Genomic DNA, 21,519 nt, shown 5'->3' on the forward strand with positions numbered 1-21,519 from the left:
CATCATGCGTGGTGGCTTGGCTACCTTGAACGCACAAGCACCTCTGAGTGAATGGTAGGCTGTAGGTTTTGGTATATGTGGTCCTTGTGGCATTACAGTAGTTATATTTGTGTGGTTGAATAATATCTGAAGAATTAGGCTGCAGTGAAAGGATACTTGGTACTGTGATCTGTAAGAATTGACAGTGTTCTGCCTGTCAGAATATTGAGATTTGTAGTGCTTAAAAGTTTCTATATTGAGATTTGTAGTGCTAAATGGTTCATTTAGAACCTATTGGGATTTAATTTATAGAATATGAAGGTTTTATGAGTTTAAGTAAGGGTACATTTTTTCCCTTCCTGTGATTCAAATGTTTTTTTGATACATCCAGGAGCATTTTCATGCTTTAACAATGTCTCCAGCTCTGTCATGTGCGTTATGTTATGTGTGTTGATGCCTTTACATTTCTGTCAAAATTAACAAAAGGAATTGGCATTACACATCCAGAGGGCAAAATTACACTGTTGGAGTGGCACCATTTATGGAGTGCCACCCATTTCGGAATGTTATAGCAAGACAACTCTCACTGATGTCATATTTTCATTCCATGTTCTTTTATTGCAAAATGAGTTTTTCAGAGTGCATGTATTTGAAGTGAGTTTGGCAGCAAGTATGTCTGTATCATGCTTCTCAGAAAGTGACGCATCATTTCCTAGTGTACTTCCATGTAAAGTATACAACAGAATTGTGTCTTATGAAAACTTTGATGTAAAGGGCACTTAAATGAACCATGTATTGATGGCTTCGCTGGTAATAATTTCTTTTTTTCTTTGTTTTTTTGCTATTTATTCTGCTGACATAACAATAAGTTTTTAATGCACTATTTTCTTGCTTTTCCGCCATTGGATGCTGGTTTCTTCATAGAAAGGATGATAGATGGACCCTTCCTTGGTTGTTTTAGCCTTTTAGGTATAAGAACTATTCTGCCTATTTGTAATTTTGCATTTTGCAGCTTATGTTATTCAAAGCGTTGTGGACATCAACCCGAGACGAATTTTAGCAACTCTAGAGGTTTTAGTCAATAGACGGTCATTTTTTGAAGTTTGCAAAACTTTTCTTAACTGCGAATATCATTTTTTCTGTATGTAGCAGCAGACTGATGTTATCAGTTGAGTGGAGGGTGGTGACTGGTGGCCAGTTGTGCAGGTATCAATCGCCCATCCCTATGTTCTGGCATGGTAAAAATTTTGTTGCCTTTTGATCTGGTATTTCATATTTTAGTTTGATCCACAGTACATTCACGTGGAACATTTCCTGTCATGCTTTCACAGTGTCTACAGCTCTGTTGATGCCTTTATACTTCTGAGAAAATGAACAAAAAAATTGACATTATATGTTTAGGAGGCAAAATTATCTAACTTAATAGATGATCTGTAGATTATCATTTAACTCCGCATTTTATACCCATGTTCAGATAGCTAATAGAATATGGATAATGTGACCTCGCGCTTGGGGTCATGACGCAGCCAGCGAGGTAATACCGAGGCGCGTCAATTTCTGGAATTTGGGTAGTGTGCATGAAATGCTTATAAATGCAAAACCTGTTAGTCTTTTATCTTGCAAACTTACAAAGTTGCAAGTACTTGCCTATCTGAGTTTCCTTTGTGCTGTGAATCTTGTGGGTCTAAATTCTGCTATCGACTCTAGCATAAACTGCATTTCTTTTAACTGGCGTAAACTCATGTGATCCAGCGTGTTTTTAAACGTTTTCTGTATTACACAGGGAAGGCTGGTTGATTGCAACATTCGGCCTCAATGGCACCGCATTGAGGCCTCAGAAGTGTTAAGCGTTCCTATTCACGCTCCATAACCGTCGTTAGTGAACCTAATGATACGGACCGTTCTTAGCCGTATTACGGGACACCAACAATCTAACGTCGAGGTCCACGCCCATTTATAGAACAAACTAACAAACTAATGATAAAGAATCCTAATATGGATAAACCAATTTGTCGGCCCATTTAGAACGCAATGACGTACCTGGCCCATATCGTCGGCCCATATAGAATGCAATGACAATCCTGGCCCATTTTATCGGCCCATAACGGCCCACAAACATAATAATGGGCCTAAAGAATCCTAATATGGATAAAGCAATTTGTCGGCCCATTTAGAATGCAATGACGTACCTGGCCCATATCGTGGGCCCATTAAGCATGCAATAACATATTAATGGGCCCATAATGTCGGTCCTAAACGGCCCATTTAGAATGCAAATGGCGTTTGTCCATTTCGTCGGCCCATGACGGCCCACTAAGCACGTTAATTCGGTCCAATAAAGGGCTTTAAGGCCGACAGAATAGTGGCCCAATTTTCCGGCCCATTTAGGATGGAAAAAACCTGGTCCGTTTCGTCGGCCCATGACGGCCCACTGAGCATACAGGCCCGTTCAGTCGGCCCATAGACGCCTAGTTCTTATCGGTCGTCCTGGAGGCCCATTTAGCTGGCCCATCAAGAACCAGATCTGAACTTACTGGTTTGGTCTGCCTAAGTAATTGGTAATGGTCCAGTGTTGAAGAACCGGTTTTGGAAAACGTTGTCACTTTGGAGGACATGTTTGGGCCCATTGATAGCCATATATTTTGAAACTACACTCGAGAAGCGAAAACATACTTTGCTGGATTATCTACTAAGTTATTCGTGGCATGGGCCAACTATCGCAAGTTTATGCTTAACACTAATAAAAACAAAAGCACAACAAGCACTGCCCCGCGGAACCACGAGCAGTAGTTAAAGGCCCATTACAAACCGATTACGGACCAAGGATGGCCTAATAAAATTAAGGTGCAGCCATTTTAAACTCCTGGAAAAAGCATTCCTGCAAGCATCACACCGTTATAAGGTTAAAATCTGCTGGAAAAGGAAACCAGGTAAATGCAGAAAGCAGAATACAGGGTTAAAGACGAAAAGAAAAGTATGCAACAAATCAGAAGGATAATTTTACACTAGAAGGAAAACATGCAAAGAGAGAAAAACTCTGATATCAGTACCTCAACATATAAGATCAGAACCAGGACAGTGTACCTCAACCAACTCATGTAAAGATCAGCTTAACTTACGCAAATTAAACACGAGATCAGGAACTCAGTGCTCCGCATGCATTCCATCTTTGCTGATAATGGTACCTTAAGACTTTAATGAATAAATAATATGCAAATGCATGGGCTAAGATAAGAGGTTGTCTTGTTTGTCTTCATCAAACAGTAATTTGACGCTGAAACTCAAGCGCAAACTCGATTGTGCAATTGACCAGTTGATTACAGTAATAAATGTCATTAAAACAACATTGATTGCAGTAATACAATACAAGCCCCAATCAATGTAAAATTTGTGTTCCATAATCACTTGATTTTTTCCCCGAACGGAATAGTCACTAGATTGAGACTGGAGCAATTTGGGCATGCATCAAAACAATGTCAATTACAGCAATTTACCCTAGTGGTTTCCCAAGGCCCATCCCCAAAATTATACTGACGCCCCAAAACCCTAGTTTCTCTGTTAGCCCTAAAAATCCTAGTTCCTCTCTATTTTCCCAAAAGGCAAGTCAAGGCAAACCAACTGAGAATAACACTGGTTGACAGGATGTTCCCATCTCAGTACAGGTTTGAAATAAAAGCAGTAACTCAGATTCAAACTTCAGAATTCAGAAGTGATGTTTTGCAGTATTAGAGTAGGTGTAAAAATCATGTGTTCAGCACAATAATTTTTTCACTCCAAATCAAAATTAAATAATCAGAGGCATATGAACAGAAAAGATGATTTTCATCCTTTCAGAAACCAATAATTTTCAGAAAACAATCTTAAAATCGGATTTTAACACTGAAAAATTAAAAATATATAGGAAAATGGCTGCAGACTCTAACCGGATTTTAAAAAGTTTGCATAGGAATTAATGGTAGCAACCAATCTTTCTACATAAATTTCAATCTTTGTTCAATCCAGATACACACGACAATTGAATCCTTCTTTATTAGAGGTAATGCACCTACTAATGACTGCAGGATGAACACGCTTAGCATTGTTATTTCAGCCACGAACCCAGTTTAGCATGTTATCAATAAAAATTACCTAAGACATATAAAGATTGATATGGAACATGCATTCTCTTTAAATAGTTTCTGCCTGCAATGCACCTGACTTGACATAGTGTAGCTGTATTACAGGTTAAAACCTGGCAGTACATAAGCAAACAGGTCATTTGAATAGACTTTCGAACTAGGCGTCCAAGTTAACAGACAATCAATGCTATCATTTTTTTTAAGACATGAAAGCTTGTTTGGTCGAGGAGCGAAAGACAAATCAGGACCGAGGGGCATGAATGAAGCACAGATTAAACAACAAGCACATTCGACATCAAATCTAATCAACATTGAATGATCGCATATTAAACACCATTATGTGTGATCCAAGTAGACCTATGATACCAGCGGGTAGGACAAACAAAAAAGGAAGAAAAGAAGCTAAAAGCAATTGTTTATCGTAGGCGTTTGATATACCTGAAACTAAAAAAAATGAATTTATCACACAGTGAAAACATCAGAATACCTGTTCACTTATAGGTTCTTATTAAAGGAGGATGATCAGCTCACTACCACACATGCTGATCCCTCCAGATGTTCCTGCATAGGAATTCAACATGCATTATGGTTTCCGATACACGTACAAGATAGCATATCTCAACGATTAGGAAAATTTTAACTAGTCATCTTCCGTAAAACGGAAAAAAAAAATGCAACAAAAGGGAGTTTGCATATGTATATTCATAAACATATTACGAGCATGAGACAAAACAAAAGTAAGTTAAACAAAGGACCCGGTTATCTCTCCCTATTCTAAGCTCCCATAGGTGAAGATTCTAAAATCGTTAATTCTTTAGAGAAATAAATGATCAGGGTCGCTAAAATAAGGTGCTGAGAACACTGTTCACAAAAGGCCTCTATTATATCATAAAAGGATTACAATCACGTGCAAGAGAAAAACTATAAACTGGGGCAAGAGGACATGGCTGCAAGAGGATTAGGGTATCAGAAGAGGAAGATAAGCTCAAGAGAACTTTAGAGATCAATTGAATTAAAGAGGTATCGAAGAACTACACATCTGCTCTCATGTTTGTCATCACACCTACATGTGTCGCAGGCTATTCTGCAGACGCATCTACCATAGAGGCCTAGGACAACAGCAATGGGTTTACATGTTTCTCTGTCTCTGCCCTCCCGTCCTTTCCTCTATCCTGCCGAGAACTACTTTTTCCTGGTCTTCTTGCTGCTTCCTGACCAATCTACTCTATTTTGCAATTCCTACCTCACCTACCCTTCACAAAGTTAGACCATGACACCACAACAAAAACCAACATCGGCATTGGCAAACTCACCACCTATCACCACCCACCACTCAACTGATAACATCAGTCTGCTTGAACAGCAAAAAGAAGCTGATATCGTCAGTCAACAAAACATGGCCATATTTGGTGGACATCTAGAGTTTCTAAATTTTGTCTTGTTTCACTAAGATCAGCTATGCTTTGAATAACACAAAAGCTGCAACATACAATATTAAAAATAGGCAGAACCGCAGAATCATACAGAAAACATCCAAAGAGGGGTCTTATATCACCCCATTTATGAAAAACCAATCATCTAATAGCAGAGAAGCGTGGATATAGTGCAAGATCAACATAAGAAAGGTTAACTAATGGTAAATTCATCAAGGCATGGTCATTTGAGTTACAAGCAAGTTTTCATAAAAGTAAGACAAAATTTTGTTGTGTACTTTACATGGAAGTACACAAGTGCTGCAGTACTTCCGATGAAGTGTGATATACACATTCTGCCAAACTCAATTGCACTGCATGCATGCTGCTACATTCGTTTTGCAACAAAAGTAAGCAGGAATAAAAATAATTAAGATTCCTAAGTGACACAACTCCAACAATTAAACACAACTAGTATTATCTCCTAGAACCTTAAATATTCTATCAATGAAAACCCAAAAAGTTGTAAATGGGACATTTTAGAAATCTCTGGTCTCAAGAACTTTCAGCAAGTAAGACAACTTCTACTGTAGCACATGGAACAGATGTCTTTCATTATAGCTCAGTTCTTCAGATATTATTCAGACACACAATAGATGTTACTGTAATGCCACAAGTCCCAAATACATCATAGCCTACAGCCTACCACAACATGTGAATGGTTTATACCACAACTTGAGAGGGGGGGGGGGGGGGAGGGTGTTCAAGGTAGCCCAGCCATCGGCCACCGCATATGAAAACAGCTAATCGGCAGAAGCACTAGAGGTGGTGTGATCAGCCTATAGAAAAGAGGTTGCTGCTCAGCTACACTCAGTTGTGCTTGTTAAAAGTTTTATGCATCCATTCTAGGCTTAATTTGTGGCATACAGATTTCTATGTGCTACTGCTACAGTACAGTTTACACAACTTGGGCGGGGGGGGGGGGGGGGGTGTTCAAGGTAGCCCAGCCATCGGCCACCGCATATGAAAACAGCTAATCGGCAGAAACACTAGAGGTGGTGTGATCAGCCTATAGAAAAGAGGTTGCTGCTCAGCTACACTCAGTTGTGCTCCTTAAAAGTTTTATGCATCCATTCTAGGCTTAATTTGTGGCATACAGATTTCTATGTGCTACTGCTACAGTATGGTATCATATCCGGGTTCACAATCAGAATTACATGATCTGGCTCTCTCCTCCATCTAGCCTTCATCATTCATCTAATTCGCACTCCAAGGCTAATATGAAATTATAAAGTTAAATGGCAAGCGGCAAAGTCAGACGTCCAGATATAAGATACTCCAAATCAAAGAACTATAAACGCAGAAATAACAACGTACCTAGTAACCTGCCTCATGGAAACCCTAACACCATCCTCAACGATTCGAACCCTAACACCACAACAGATGATTTGCAGAGTACACAAATCACAGCACAGACATCAAATCGAAACATGATCCGGAGTCAAACAGCCCGCCGTACTGGAAACCTAACGCCATCACAACAATTTCACCACCATCGCATGGGCTTGGCAATTAGGGCTTGAAGCAGACGTACCTGCGGAGATCGAGAGACCTCACGGCAAGGCGGTGGAGGCATCGCAAGTCCTCGCCACAGCCCCTCAGTTGCATCGCGACGCATCTGAAGTCCGCGAGGTCGCGTCACCGTGGTTCCCCAGTTGCGCCGCGACCACGCATGCCGAGGCCTCCCTCGGCGGAGAGGTCCCCATGGCCAGGGGCGGATCTACCAGAGGTAGCCGGCGGAGCAACAACACCCCGAGCAAGCGGCGGCGACGCCGGCGAGTCGGCGAGGGAGAAAACCAACAGAAACGAAGTCTCTCACGAGCAGCATCAGCGGCGGCGCCACGGAGAAGCGAAGTTGGGCGAACTTCGGTGGCGAGCGGCAGCCTAGCATGGAGCCATCGTCGGCGGCGTGATTTCCTTCCCGATTCGATTACGACGCTCCATTGCTAGGGCCCAGGCCGAAGGCTCTGGCAGGTGGCCCTGTACGGCCGAGAGAAAAATGGTTTGGGTAAAAATTTTAAAAATAGCTAACATACGATTGTACTTATAAAATAGATAGTATATTATTGTATTTATAAAATTAATTTATTCGGTGAATAAAATGTCGAATATATATACTAAATTTATAAAATATAATAATATATTATTTATTTTAATAATACAACCGCGTATGTTAGGTATTTTTAGATTTTTGCCGATGATTTGCATACTAGCAAGCTTCGATCCGATTTGCTAATTTGGAGCGTGGGTAGAGGATCGGGCTGTGGGCCTCCTTGACTTGGTTTGAGATTTTCTTCTGACTCATTTCGATTAATTTTTAGAGAAATTTGTTCAATTAAATTTTGGTCCGCACATAAACGCGTCGTTACTCGTTACAAATCTCTCTCGGACTAAACCTATGGGACAGGCTTCCAGCCAGTACAGCAAGAACCCGTGATCCCAAATCATACATGCTTGGACACCCAATTTATTTTTTGATTTCTCTTTACAACGAGGCTAATTCGTCTTAAGGTGCAAGTAGTCAGTTGATAACTATAATTATTTCAAAACACAATTTTCACTACCACATTTTACTGTAATCTATTATTTACAAATCATAGTAAAAGTATATTATGAAGATAGTTTTCAAAACAAATCTAATTGTATTATTTTCAAGGTTAAATTTCTTATATGTTATTGAACCTATACTTTTCCCTTATGTACCATTCAAAATCTACGCTTAACTTCTCTACCGCTAGATCAACAAGTGATGGGAGTGGCATATAAGAGATGTTATATTTGATCCAGTGGTGACACATAAGGAGAGTATAGATTTTAATGGCATACAAGAAATTATTTTCATTTGTAAATATTCAAACCCAATACATAAACATTAATTCGTAACTACAGATCAAAATGGTTGCCCGTACTCAAAACAAAATATGCTTATTTGTGACCTGAGGGGATATTTATTATCAGCACTACATGATTGAATCTTGTGAGTGTGTGACTCTTCGCATATACAGTACTCTCTCCGTTCAGAATAAAAGACGTGTTTTTTTTTCGGTTTTCAAATTTGTATTTTGACTAAGATTTTCTCACAAAATATATCATTTATAGCTACAAAACCTATATAGCGTGAAATTATTTTGAATTGTGAAATTGGTTATATAATTTTTCTACACTAGATTTTTTTAGAATTTGATTAAATATTAGTCAAAATATAATTTTTTTTTACTTTTCTAAAACAAAATACATCTATTATTTCTGAATGGAAAGAATATATGATGTTCTAAATTCCAACACAAATTCTGCATGTGTGCGCCATACTGCTGAGCTTATTTATGACCACAGCCTGCATTATGATCTCTTCAGTTGGCCTCGGTTCTGCTTCATGTTTCTAGTTAATTCATTAATTTTTACTACTACCTGGACTCTTCTTCAATTCAACATTTCTTCTAGACATCAAGGTATTTTATACACACATGGCTGGTATGTTTCACGGCCTGCGGATTGTTTGATTCAATCTGAACTCAACATGGCTGTACCAAGAACAAGGCTCAGACGTCTTTCAGCTTTCTCTGTCATGAATTCTCAGATACAGAACTGACATTGTAAGCTTAAAAGTTGCATCATCACAGCAAGTCACGCATGGAAAAAAAAAAGATACCTATGAGGGAAGGATAAGGAGTGAAAAGAATAATTTCTGAAGGCATGACTTATATTAAGAAATTCAACCATTTTTTCCCCTTTGCTTCACGGGTTAGATCAGAAGCGCGGGTAAGGTCATATCACTGCCATCGACCAACCACAAGATGCTTTCATGGCCTGCAACACTGAATGGCGTGGCTGGTGTAGCACAGGCATTGGGGCTTCCATCTTCAGGGTGCAGTGATGATCCGACAAGCCCGGGGTTAGCACCGTGCAAAAACTGATTCATATGAAGGTATTGATTCATATGAAACCGATTATTTTCTTAATTCATTCATAGGTTCGGTGTTTACTCGTTTTTTTTTGCGATTAAACATGAGCTTTGTTACTTAATTTGTGAAAGTGTTAGGCTCGGAAAGCACCATGTTATGGATACAGTTTGGCATACTTGCCAACCACACTACAGAAGTACATTGTCGACGATTTGATCCCGCTTCAGTTTAAACACTCTTACTTCTCCTAGTCTTTCCATGAGATCTAGACGATTCTGAATTATTGCAACATACCCTTTTTTTTTTCTTTTTTTAAGGACCACATCCCCTTGCTCTGAGATCTTCTTTGGAGACTTTTTAATAGTATGCAAACCCGAGGTTAGAACCTGGACCAGTGAAGACGCGCCTTTATGTCTTACCGGTGAGCCAGGTGCTCGTTTGCATTGCAACATACCTTGATCGGTTGTGAGAATTGGTCAGGAATAATAAAAGTACATGTAGCTGAATCAGTTTCAAGGATTATTGGTTGGTGCGTCCATTGTATTGCCAAGGATAAACCTTCCTTACGGGCTAGTTATTCTGCCTCTAGTCTAGAGCTAAAGTGCAATTGAACAAGAGACGGTAGGAAGATAGAAGGATCTAACCTCCACCGTTCCGTATGACAACTCCTGCACTAGCTTGTTCGGTGTTTACTCGTTTTTACTACTGCCAGCACCCGAAATTCAACATTTCTTTCAGACATCAAGGTATTGATTCAGAAATTCAACATTTATTTCAGTGTTTGCTGTTCATCGGGTTTCTTTTCAAGTTATTTTCAATTTCAGTGTAAAATTCTAAGAAACTCGAAAAATGAGCAAAATTTCCACTAATATCAGTAAAGAAAGAGAGACAGATTCTAGAGCCTCCAGGACTAGCAAGGTGGGCAGGCAGAGGGGGACTAAGGGTGTATTTGGTAGAGCTCTTCTAATCTAATTTTTTAGAAAGCGATTATCTAGAGAAAGTGACTCTCTAGTAATTCTCTAGTGTAAATTTTATAAAGAAAATGATTCTGCGAGAGAAGTGAATCATGGAGAAGTTGATTTTTTCAGCTCGTAACATCTAGTTCATTTCAGATAATCACTCCTACAAAATCAACCTGAGAGCTAAAAAATTGTAAGCTGCCTGTTTGAAAGAGCTCTATATAATTTCACTCTGAGAACTAATATAAAAACTCCTTCAAACATGCTCTAAATTAGAGCATCAGAGTCATAAAAGACGAGCAACACGGCTTTGCCTCAGCCCCCCTCCCCCACTAGAACCAACAAATCATGTCAAATCAACACAAGATCGGATCACATAATAAGTCCGCAAGAGTGCACTAAAAGAAGCCGCAAATTGAACTAAAAAGGATGGTTGGGGCTTGGGGCAGAGAGGAGATAAACATTTGAATATATGTAGGAATGTGATGTTTGAAGTGTCTCTTTTCGGTAGAATAGGTCTTTCTATCATATCCGATCGGCGCTCCGGTTGAATCTTTTTTTGTTTCTTTTTTCTATCGATTTTGTAAACATTACTTCATCTTATTAATATAACGGACAGTTCTCCTACCGGTTCGTTTCGAAAAAGAACTAAAAAGCACGTAAGTGGGTGTGTAAAAGAGAGGGGAAACAGAGACGCAGGTCGGTGATTACTACCTAGTATAATACTGTAGTAGCGACATAAAACATTCGAGCTCTCCGAAGAAGAAAACATAAAGAATGGAGGGAAGGTGGAATGAGGATAGCCGGCGGCGGAGCGGAGGTATTTGTGGAGAGTGCTGGGGTTGAGTGCCCAGAGAGAGATTGGTTGTTCAGGGTGGCATCTAGATCCCTACCAGCCGTCTGATCCGCAAGGCTGAACGGCTGAGACTGTGCATCGGTTGTGTGCTCCGTCCGTTCCGTTTCACACAGCGTAACATCGAAGGTGCCATTTGGAGAGAGAGAGAGAGAGAGAGAGAGAGAGAGAGAGAGAGAGAGAGAGAGTCGAATCGTAAGCACGGAAAAGCAAAATGTTTCCAACTTTCCACTGACACTGTCAGATGCATACTTACATAGTATGTACAGTAGCCATCATCCACATCTACAAGGTGAAGAAGAAACTGGATTGCATTCATCACAAACAATCACCATGACTATAAACAGATCTACAGGGCTGGAAATTGGAATCAACCAACAGTGCTGCTTCGCTTTGCTTTAGTGTACACGTCTTACTTGCCAAAGAGAAGCGCAGAGATGTTCTGCTTCGCTTTGCTTTAGTGTACACGTCTTACTTGCCAAAGAGAAGCGCAGAGATGTTCTGCTTCGCTTTGCTTTCGTGTACATGTCTTACTTGCCAAAGAGAAGCGCAGAGATGTTCCTGATAGAGCAGCAGATGGGCACCGGTGGTCAGTCAACGATTGCAGTGCACAAGTGGACACAGAGGCACCTGTTGCTGAGAAGGAAAACTAACTTCTTCAGAAATCACCTCAGCAACTACTTCTGCTGAGTGATAGCATCACTGCAGACCTTCTTGAAATTCTGGCACTCGTCGGTCACGAAGTCGCTGCAAATTTTGGCAGGAGCAGAGCTTAAAAAAAGATTCTTGAAAGGTGCGCCATGGAAACACTACGGGTCAACCATAGACTTACTAGATCCGTTCCACCATTTCAGTTGGATCCCATCTAGGACTCCAGGGATAGCCATTCATCGGAGGTGACATAATGGGTAACCCATCGGCTTTACAGTGCTGCAGAGGAATAAAGAAAAACTTATTGCACAGTGGCCGTGCCTAACTCAAAACTACATGTTTACTTCTGTAGTCACTTTCAGAACAACAATCAAACAAAACCACGGAGGAGGGTGACATGGAATAGGGTAAACCCTGAAACAGATGCTGGCTACAATAAAACGAATAGTGTCTGTTCGCTATGCAATTTTTAATTTTATAATAAGTTAACTCTACCGCCCAATTCTATATAAAGAAGCAATATCAACAAAAAAGAACGAGACCACTGCTCAACCATGTAAATTACAAATAAGCATAAGCAATGAGGAGCCAAGTAACTACCTGACAACTCTGCAATGTGAGGACAGGTTGTTGCTTTGGAAATTGAAGGGGGATGGCAAAGTGAACCTGCAGCATCACATTGCGTTCCTCATCACTTATTAATTCAACCTTGCAAGTCTAGTAGAGAGGAAATGTACGAAAAACATACTCCACAGTCTACTGCTTTTGTTTGTTTCAGTATAAGAACTATGGGAGATACATCCTCACCAATTAGCGAATTGGCGACAGGACACCATATAGAGCATTACGGTGCAGTTCCATGAGAATTAACGCGTTCCTGGATGCATGATCCTTTTATTTTCAGATGCTTGGTTTTGTTTTCTTTGATATCTCTGTGCATTAATGTGGTTGGTTTGATGTGCTTGAAAATTAATGAAGATGTAACACAGATTTGCAGACAGCTATGTGCAAAGGGAGAACACACGTCCAGAACAATAAATGCATTTTTTTCCTTTTTCCTGATCAACACCAGGGAGTGGAAAATCTAGATAAAATTCAAGATTCAGTCATTCCGTGGCATACCAGAAATGTGAAAATCCCTGAAATAGAAAGAACTGTAGCTCTCCTGCAAAAAGTCTGATGCATAGACGTATCATTAGGAAACTTGGCAAAATGCAAAATTAAGTAAGAAAAACAATGTCATAAAAGTACCGGATCAGCCTCTAATGGTCGCCCGAAAGTAGGAGCCAATGCCTCAATAAAACGTCTTCTGGAACCAATTGAAGCTGATGCTTCCACAATCTTCAGTATAGTTCACCCAAAAAAAAAAGGTATGCATGCCATTAGAATTGTGCCAAAGATAATCCCCTGTTTCATGGTTGTCACAGTAATGTGCAGCCGTCAGCTACAGAACAACTAGGTGGCAAGTCAGCCAGTGGTGGTCATCATAAGGCAGAGGAAGGAGTTTAAAGGAGAGACTTAGAGAATCAGCAGCAGTGGGAGGACGTCATTAGGTTAGGGTCGCCACCGGTTCATCATCGTATGACTTTTTCATGTCCTTGAGGCAAGGAGCATATTGGGTAGCTGTGGTAGGTTGCCAGCTGTTCCTTCATTATCATTGTAATCGTCTTTTCCTAAGATTAATCAAGGTAGCCCAGGACACGGGACTATTATTCTAAGGAGGCCTGAACCTATGTAAAATCTTGTGTCCTCTTCAATAAGCACAATTGATGAACATGAAACCCTACTTTAAATAAGTATTTCCATAATCGACTTTACTAATCGTCGACAATAATAAATGCTTGAACAACAAGCTTTGATAATGCAAGAAGTGGAAAACGGGAAAAGCTCTCACACAGATACAGCCATGCTTACAGCTATCATCCAAATAATAGTATAAGACCTACTGCACTTTCCTGCTTCACTGTTCCTTATTTTGCGGTTTTCCCCCATTTTCCAAAAGAACATTGCCAGAACAAATCTTGAAGACACAGATTTAATGCAACAGAACCAGACAACCAGTAAACATTATGCAATCCCCAACTCCCATATCATACCTAATATGAATGGCATGGACGTGAAAACTACATGATGATGCAAAAGAACAACATCAGCAATAACCAGAAAAGATCAAACAACTGCCAGTAAACACAAACAAAGACTTACCTGCATTTTAAGATTTTCTTCTAAGGAAGGAAGATACTCTGCCAAGCACCTTCATATGATAAACGAAGGAGAGTACATCAGTTACAAAGTTATGAGGGCATAACATGTGTTTGCTATTTTTCAAAGTATGATATGCAACAAGATAATACAGAAGGAGAGACAAAGTCACATCGCTTCTTTTTGTAAATGCTGTAATAGATGAGGACATAACATGTGTGTGCTATTGTTTAAAGTATAACATGCAACAAGATAATACAGAAGGAGAGAAAAATCTTCATCTAGCAGTGTAGCAAGTTGACTTACATCCCATTTAACCATGGAGGGAGCTTCACATCCTCCACTGAGAAAAGTGACTTTAAATCTGCTGTAGAGATTAGTTTGAGTCGTGGAGCAGAAGGAACAGAAGTTACTCTTCTGCAGATTGGAAATATGACCTGCATAACAAACAGGCAATATATTTTCAAATACACAATAGAATCTCCTATATTCCATGGGTTGTCCAAAGTATAGAAAGACAAATACTGACAAGAGATATCCAACACGAAATACAGTATATATGTGCACCAGGATGTGTCTACCACTAATTGGAAAGTTCTGCTAGAGGTTTCTCATTTTGTTTGCATGCAAAAATCACATAAATACTTCTAACTAAACATATGATTGAAATCCGACAGCAATGCAAGGGACTTGTGTCTGAAGAGAATATCTAAATGCAACCATGGGATTGTTGCGTGTGAAATTTCTGATCCTTTGGTTTCCCTTAATTTGTTGGCTTGTTGCAAGTTGTGGTTAATGATACAGTGCTCTCATAGTCAGTCTAACATGCAACAAGTGGAATGTTCAGTGTAAAATATGCAACAACCAGAATGTTCTGAATCTGCCAGTAACAACAGTAGGATAATCCTCACGATTCTACTATGCATATATCTCGGTTGGAGAAGGTGCAGATTAAGATGTAGCCTTTCTGACAATCTATAATTTAGTTATAATTTCAAGTTTCAACAGGGCAACCGCATAACTAGCTGAGAATTTGCTGATATGATATTTATCATAATCATTTCTGCTGCTATTATTAAATTTTCATGTTTGCATCCATGGAAGCAGTGGATCTAGAGGTTAACCTGTAGATGGATCTTTTGAGGTAATCTCCAAGGACATCCTGGCACCAGTTTGGCAAAGTCCAAGTCCAGAAGTGGGACAGCAAATTTCACCTCATCTGGCTACAAAATATAACATGCAGACTTCAGTCTGCTATTCAATGTGATCATTTCAGAAGAACAAAAAGGTTGTGGAAATTTGTAGAGTTACCCTATCAGTGGGTGGTACCATGCAGACTTCGATTCCCTGTTCAATGTGGTAATTTTGAAATGTCATTTCTCAACCAATTAGTAAATGCAATTTGTAATAAGCCACTCTAGTATCTCAATTAGATATGTGGTGCATTAATCTAATATCTCAATGCCACTGAATGTGCAAATGTGGTAGTGCATTACCTCCTTAGAGAGAACTGTGCTCAATTCAAACGTTAGTCTTGCATCATCCACTTCGGCAACCCGCTTCTTTTGGTATGCAATGTACAATTCCCTGCAGGAAACAAAGTCAGAACCAATTGTTTTAAAGAAGGTTTAGCACCAAAAGTGCCAGTAAATATGCTTCCGGCATCAACAAGAACACCTCATGATATCTTTTTTTTTTTTTGCCAACCATGAGTCGGACCGAAATCCTATTGTTCAAAAAACAAAATTACACAAAGAACACATTCAATCCAGACGCTGACAGCAAGCAACAATACTAACACACATCTTCCCATGTCTAGCATAGATAAGTTAAACCATCTTCCCATGTTTGCAATCCTCAGTTAGTACGACTAACTCCAACCAGAAACACGTAATGATGATCACATCATTAGCATAGATAACCAGAGAAGCAAGAAGAACCTCACCGGAGCTCCTCTACGAGGGCGAGGAGTCCCCCGGGGTCGCGGCAATCCCAACGCGCCAAGCAACTCTTATCACCATTTCCAGCCTCAACATAATCGACCAGCGGCTGGAACCCCTCGTCCTCCGGCCCGAACACCACGTCGGGCGCCACCTTGGGGTACAGTGCATTGTACACGAAATCCCCTGCGGTAGAAGAATCAGAAGCACGAAACCCAAGCCCGAACCCTAGAACCATTAGAGCGAGCGAGGGTGCGTTACAGTGGACGTAGTCGAGGCAGAAGGGGATCCCGAGCGTGAAGCGATCGGCGTAGCGGCCGTCGCGGCAGCCGGACCAGATCTGCCCCACCTGCAAGCGAGCACGGTGAGGCGGGGAGCGAAAAGGCGAGGGAAGGAGGGGAGGTGGAGTGGAATACCCTGAAGGGGAGCTTGGAGTGGGAGAGGAGGTAGTTGAGCTGCGCGGCGATGAGAGGCGCGAGCGGGGCGCCGGAGGTGGAGGCCGGCGCGGCGGCGGTGACGGACACAGACATCACGCCGCGGCGGGTGTGGTGGCGATGGCTTCCGAAGGCCTCTCTGTTAGATGAAGAAAAAGGTCACTCCTGATATTTAAGGGCTCGTTTGGCAAGGCTCCAGATTCTCTCAGAAACGTTTCGGTTTCAGATTTTCCCTGAAAACGTTTCTCTGGTGAATCACCCTTAATTTTCTGAAAACGTTTGGCAGGGATTCTGGATTCGGATTCTTGAAGAAAAATGACCTGAGTGATTCTAGAAACGGGTGAAACACCATTTTAGGTGATTCTCCTCGTAGTATTAAAAATGAGAAACGTTTCAGGTGATTCAAGGTGAAACGTTTCACGTTTTGATACGTTTGGTAGGGATTTTAGAGAATCACCAGAGAATCTGAAACGTTTCTTGCAACCAAACGGGGCCTATAGTTATGAATTGCTATCATTTAAATGGCATCCACATCACGCTTCTTCTCTTCGCATATATTTATCATTTTCTTCGCTCCTGATAGTTTCTGACGATATTTTGTGAGAATTTTGCTGACACTTGCTTCGGATCCCGAGCTACGAAATAGAGAATCTATCTTTCTATTCTTTCTTCTTTTTCTGTTTGGCCTACTCCTCTTATTTCCCTCTCATACCTATAAATTGAAGAGGCTTAGAGTGAGGGAATCGATTCCTCTAACATAACATCACAGGTGACATCGTCGTTGACATATAAACTTTAAGTGTTAGCGGTTACGTCACTATTAATATTATGTCAGAGGATCTCTTCGTGGAAATAGGGGCTTCAAGTGCTCCGAGAGTAGGGTAACCGTCGTACAATCTTTGATTAAAATTGATCATATGCAAAAATCATGTATTCACCCTATTTATATTATACAAACATTTTTAAAAAAAATATTTATTATTTTGTTACTCCTTGATCACTCAGCAGAAAATGGTATCGGATTAATGTTATACTGTGGCACGTCCAATTCTTGTTGGTCCAACTTCTCACTAAGAAGTTTGTGTTATGATTTTTTTTTTCCAAATTGTAATGGATATTCAGTGCTCAAGATTCAAGAATATGTAAACCAAAATACATGTAGAATTGAATGATTTAAGTCTTACAGCCTCTTTTGTACTGGTCTGCATCTAGCTAGTCCAAAATGCCAGTTCTTGCTGCTTCATGAAATCATACTCATAACCCCGAAAAAGAAGGTCCTGGTCTTGTTGCGTGCGAATCAATAAATCTGTAGATATAATGGATAGGCTCCCCACACTTGGTCCTTACCGTACGACTTGTTAGGAATCAAAGTAGTTGGACAGAAGGGAATCGAAAATAGAGAATGATTTGATGTTTTCCATTGCACTGTCATTGTATATTTATACAGACCGAAGGGATACAAGTTGCTGTTGAAGAGACATCCCTCTCCAACAGACAACAGTAACTGCAAAGGGCAGTTGCTTGCAATTGATTAACTGCAACGCTACTTACCGTCTAGTGATAATAGTTGTGGTAGATAATGTTAGATATTGGCATGGCAAGTCTTTTATACTATACTGTTATGTATACCCGGCCCTTTACCTGTAATCGATGTGGTTTTGAGTTCCTTGTGTTTGTGAACAGGTTACTCGCCACCAATTGCTAGCTTGCGAGCGAGGCAGCTCAGAAAGCAGCCGAAGTGCAGGAGGTGAAAGCACAGAAAGAAGCAGAGGTGAAGAAGGTGAAAGCTCGGAAAGAAGCCCAAGTGCAGAAGGTGATGGAGGAGAATGTGAAGCTATGTCGCATGGTTGATAAGGAGGAGATGCTTCAGACGATGAATGAGCAGTGCAAGTTCCTGGCGTTGAAGCACCCCAATTACTGAGACGGCTGCACTATCCAACTAATGTCACTAACAGATTGCTTTTGCATTGTCGAAACCACAGGGAAACACTTGAAGCCCTCCTTCGCGCCTAGCCGCCGCCTGATCCGACTGCCGGAAGCCCGTGCAGTCGTCCTTGCAAGGACGACGGCGGCGGGGTTTCCCCATCCGGGTTGCTCCTCTCGTGGTGGCGGACCTTGTGGCCACCAGCCCGTTCTCCAACGGGGCTCGCTTCGACAGGCAGATCCGGGTGGTCGCCGCCACGACCACTCCGATGGTGGGGGTGTTCTGGATCTGCGTGGTGCCATCGGATTTTTCAGGCGAATGGTGTGGTGGCAGTGGCGTGGGTGCAGTGGCTCGACTGGTGTGGGGCAGCGACTTGGTGGTGTGATGCAGCGGCTTGGCCGTTGTGGCTGTGGTGCAGTGCCAGCGTGGCTAGGGTGCAAGCGGTGGTGGAGTACTGCCGGCGTGGCCGTGGTGCAGTGGCTCAGGTGCGAGCAGTCAAATCCGGTAGGGCGCCAATCGGATCTACGCGTCCGGTTGCTCTTCTTGCGGGTTTCGGTGTATGGCGGCTCGATTCCACGCATGGCTGGGTTGTATGTCTCGGTCATGCTACTCTTGTTGGCCGTGGCTGAGTCGGCCTGTGGTGCGCGCCGAGGCAGTTGTGGTGGCAGAGGTGTGCAACACCTGTGCGCTTAGTGGCCCATGCAGTATAGGTGGCAGTCCCACTGTGGAGGTGCCACAACGCAGAGGCGACTGTTGTGGTCCTGTGCGATCGTGTGTTGTGGTGAAGTCGGTGCTGCTGCGTCGAATGCGACGAGCTTAGCAACAATAACACTCAACACCTTTTGTATTGGCTACACGTGGTGGTGCTAGTGGAAGTCATGGTCGGTAGGATGTGGGAGCCTTAGGCGAAAGCCTTGTCCGGTTTTCGGCTGGTACGGTGATGTCGATGCCTTTGAGCACATTTCCCTCTTTGGAGGCGTCGTTGTGGTGTTTCTCACATTATCTTTCAGGTGAAAACCTAGTTCTGATGTTTCGGACAGGCATCGATGACGTCTTTGACGTTGTGTCCTCCTTAGAGGTATCGCCTAGGAGGTCCTTCCCCATGTTTGGGTGGCTGCCAACATCTTTTGTCAACTGTTGAGACTGAGGGCCGCCATGAGATGTAGAAACTGTTTGGTCGTTGTTGTGATGAGTTTGACAACGATGATTTGTGACGGATCTCGATAGTTGTACGTTGTTGGTGTGTGGTGGTATGCCACTAAGGCAGTTGTCCTGTGTAGGGTTTCGCCGATTTTTCTCTAATTAAACATGCAGTTGTTTAGTTTTATAATTCGATTTTTCTCGTAAACTAGATCACTCTCTTTTTCTATAGTTGAACTGCACAAACTTTCTGCACTTTTTTGAAGGTTCTTAAAACAAACTCGTAAGAGGGGAAAAGAGGAACATATGCCGTGAGATAACTCATTTTGCTGTCTGAGTTCCCGGGGCTGTGATTGTTGCAAAAATGCATCGTTTCCTTAGATGTGCTGGAATTATAACTGAAAATAATGTGCATATTTTGGCCGCCTTGTCCGGCTTCCCCTCCGCGGTCAGCTCGAAGCCGAGCGTGCCGCGCCTGCCAGAGAGGGCGGCGCCGTGGTCGTCAGCCGGTGCTCGTACAAACCAGATGCACCGTGCTCGTAAAAATCAGAGGTGCCGGACTCCATCGCTGCGGCTGCCCGTCCTCTCCACTGCTGGTAGTTGATATGCAAGCACCTGCATCTCTCTCTCTCTCTCTCTCTCTCTCTCTCTCTCTCACACACACACACACACACACACACACACACACACACAGAGTTGTGAGGTAAGGTGAATCTGTTGTTTTCTTGTAGTATTTACACATGTTAGATTCAATTTTTGCGCTAATTAGGTCTAGATCTACATGCTACTACTATGATGAACTGGGTGGTGCTGGGGGCCAATGCTGTAAACTGTGCTGTGATGCTGTGAAATTGAGATAACTTGGTAGCATTTATTCTGAATTTTTATGATGCTAGTGATGAGGTTCACAAATCTGATGCCACATGCATTATTTCAGCAACTGCAAATGGTATGAGGCACTCCATGTTGCAAATGATGATATGTGGCTATCTTTGAGGCTACTGAGTGTGGATTACAGCCAGTGGTGTTAATGACAATATAGGAACTAATGATATATTCTTGTGAGCTAAGAGCATGTAGAAGGCTTTTGCTGTGACATATCTGCAGAATTTTGATTTCTCATGTAACAACTATTATCTCAACATGTACGCATGTATGTCTATCTATCTGGTTGCCTTCTTTTGCGACGACATCTGGTTGCTTCTGTGGTCACCTAAACCCAACCGATCACAAAGTGATGGCTGGCATTTTTTGGTTTTTGTTGTTTCCACCTCTTCGATTTTGCTTTGAGCCGGCTGGTTGGAGATTATGCTACTATGTCATATTCAGTCATATTTGGTTTCTATCAATCTGCATACTCTACTTATGCTCACAGGAATGAGATCAATTGATGTTACTTTGTCAAGGACTGAGGCTAAACTAAAAATCATTATTCATGTTCCATGATACTTACAGTGTGTTTGTTAAGTCATACAACACAGAGGTTTCTTGCATGTCGTGAAATGTAAAAACACTGCAATTGAATTTCACTTGTTGAGAATGGACAGATGTGCTTATCATTGTTCAGTTCTTTGTTACTGTAATTTGCAGGTGCTTGCATGTCCCATGGTTTCTATAGCATCATGCTTCTTTTGCGAGGCTTGAGCTGGCAGCTTTGAGTTGATTTAAGCAGTTGAACTCATGCTTGTGCTGGGACAGAGTTTGCATTTTGTCCAACGCCTTCACGTAGTTCTTTCCTCTTTGTTATTGTAATCCAACACTTATATGAACTGGATGCTTACTTAAACTGACGAGCACTTATAATTGCAGTTCACATTCATTGCAATCCTTCTAAACAAACTGTATCTTAACTAGAGTAACCTGCCTGTAATGCGACCATCTGCAATCTGTGTGCTCAGCTTCAACCATCCATCACAAGTGCTAGGACTTCGACAAAATCACTGAA

General features: G+C 41.6%; 1 protein-coding gene, 1 long non-coding RNA gene and 2 other non-coding genes across 6 annotated transcripts; all 4 read right to left on the reverse strand.

Moving 5' to 3' along the window:
* Window positions 1-2,637: 2,637 nt before the first annotated feature.
* Window positions 2,638-7,564, reverse strand: LOC133927398 (uncharacterized). Its single transcript, XR_009911331.1, has 3 exons — window positions 7,104-7,564; window positions 4,585-4,658; window positions 2,638-2,857 (listed from the first exon to the last, which is right to left on the reverse strand). It is a non-coding gene; the product is annotated as an uncharacterized LOC133927398 (long non-coding RNA).
* Window positions 7,565-9,101: 1,537 nt separating this feature from the next.
* LOC133927863 (small nucleolar RNA Z223) lies at window positions 9,102-9,194 on the reverse strand. Its single transcript, XR_009911360.1, has one exon. It is a non-coding gene; the product is annotated as a small nucleolar RNA Z223 (small nucleolar RNA).
* A 69-nt stretch (window positions 9,195-9,263) lies between these two features.
* On the reverse strand, window positions 9,264-9,348 carry LOC133927904 (small nucleolar RNA U36a). Its single transcript, XR_009911395.1, has one exon. It is a non-coding gene; the product is annotated as a small nucleolar RNA U36a (small nucleolar RNA).
* A 2,131-nt stretch (window positions 9,349-11,479) lies between these two features.
* On the reverse strand, window positions 11,480-16,679 carry LOC133927399 (uncharacterized). 3 transcript variants are annotated; one of them, XM_062373859.1, is made up of 14 exons: window positions 16,493-16,679; window positions 16,338-16,425; window positions 16,082-16,262; window positions 15,633-15,723; window positions 15,448-15,483; window positions 15,261-15,359; window positions 14,443-14,573; window positions 14,140-14,188; window positions 13,186-13,275; window positions 13,057-13,110; window positions 12,535-12,600; window positions 12,116-12,213; window positions 11,953-12,030; window positions 11,480-11,844 (listed from the first exon to the last, which is right to left on the reverse strand). In XM_062373859.1, the coding sequence occupies exons 1-13, from the start codon at window positions 16,604-16,606 to the stop codon at window positions 11,961-11,963; spliced, it is 1,167 nt and encodes a 388-aa protein (XP_062229843.1). In that variant the 5' UTR covers window positions 16,607-16,679; the 3' UTR covers window positions 11,480-11,844; window positions 11,953-11,960. The 3 variants fall into 3 exon arrangements, with proteins under 3 accessions (XP_062229843.1, XP_062229842.1, XP_062229841.1); XM_062373858.1 differs by having other exon boundaries at window positions 11,938-12,030; XM_062373857.1 differs by having other exon boundaries at window positions 11,480-12,030.
* Between the last annotated feature and the right edge of the window lie 4,840 nt (window positions 16,680-21,519).

The sequence above is a fragment of the Phragmites australis genome, chromosome 8 (assembly GCF_958298935.1).
Source record: "Phragmites australis chromosome 8, lpPhrAust1.1, whole genome shotgun sequence".
In the NCBI taxonomy this organism is placed as follows: domain Eukaryota; kingdom Viridiplantae; phylum Streptophyta; class Magnoliopsida; order Poales; family Poaceae; genus Phragmites; species Phragmites australis.

Bases quoted from the DNA above. Each gene is read 5' to 3' on its own strand.
- LOC133927399 (XM_062373859.1), bottom strand. From the start codon at position 16,606: ATGTCTGTGTCCGTCACCGCCGCCGCGCCGGCCTCCACCTCCGGCGCC. The intron at 16,263-16,337 runs GTAACGCACCCT...CTTCTACCGCAG, and splicing joins CTGCCTCGACTACGTCCACT to GGGATTTCGTGTACAATGCA. The intron at 13,111-13,185 runs GTACTTTTATGA...TCTATGCATCAG, and splicing joins GACCATTAGAGGCTGATCCG to ACTTTTTGCAGGAGAGCTAC.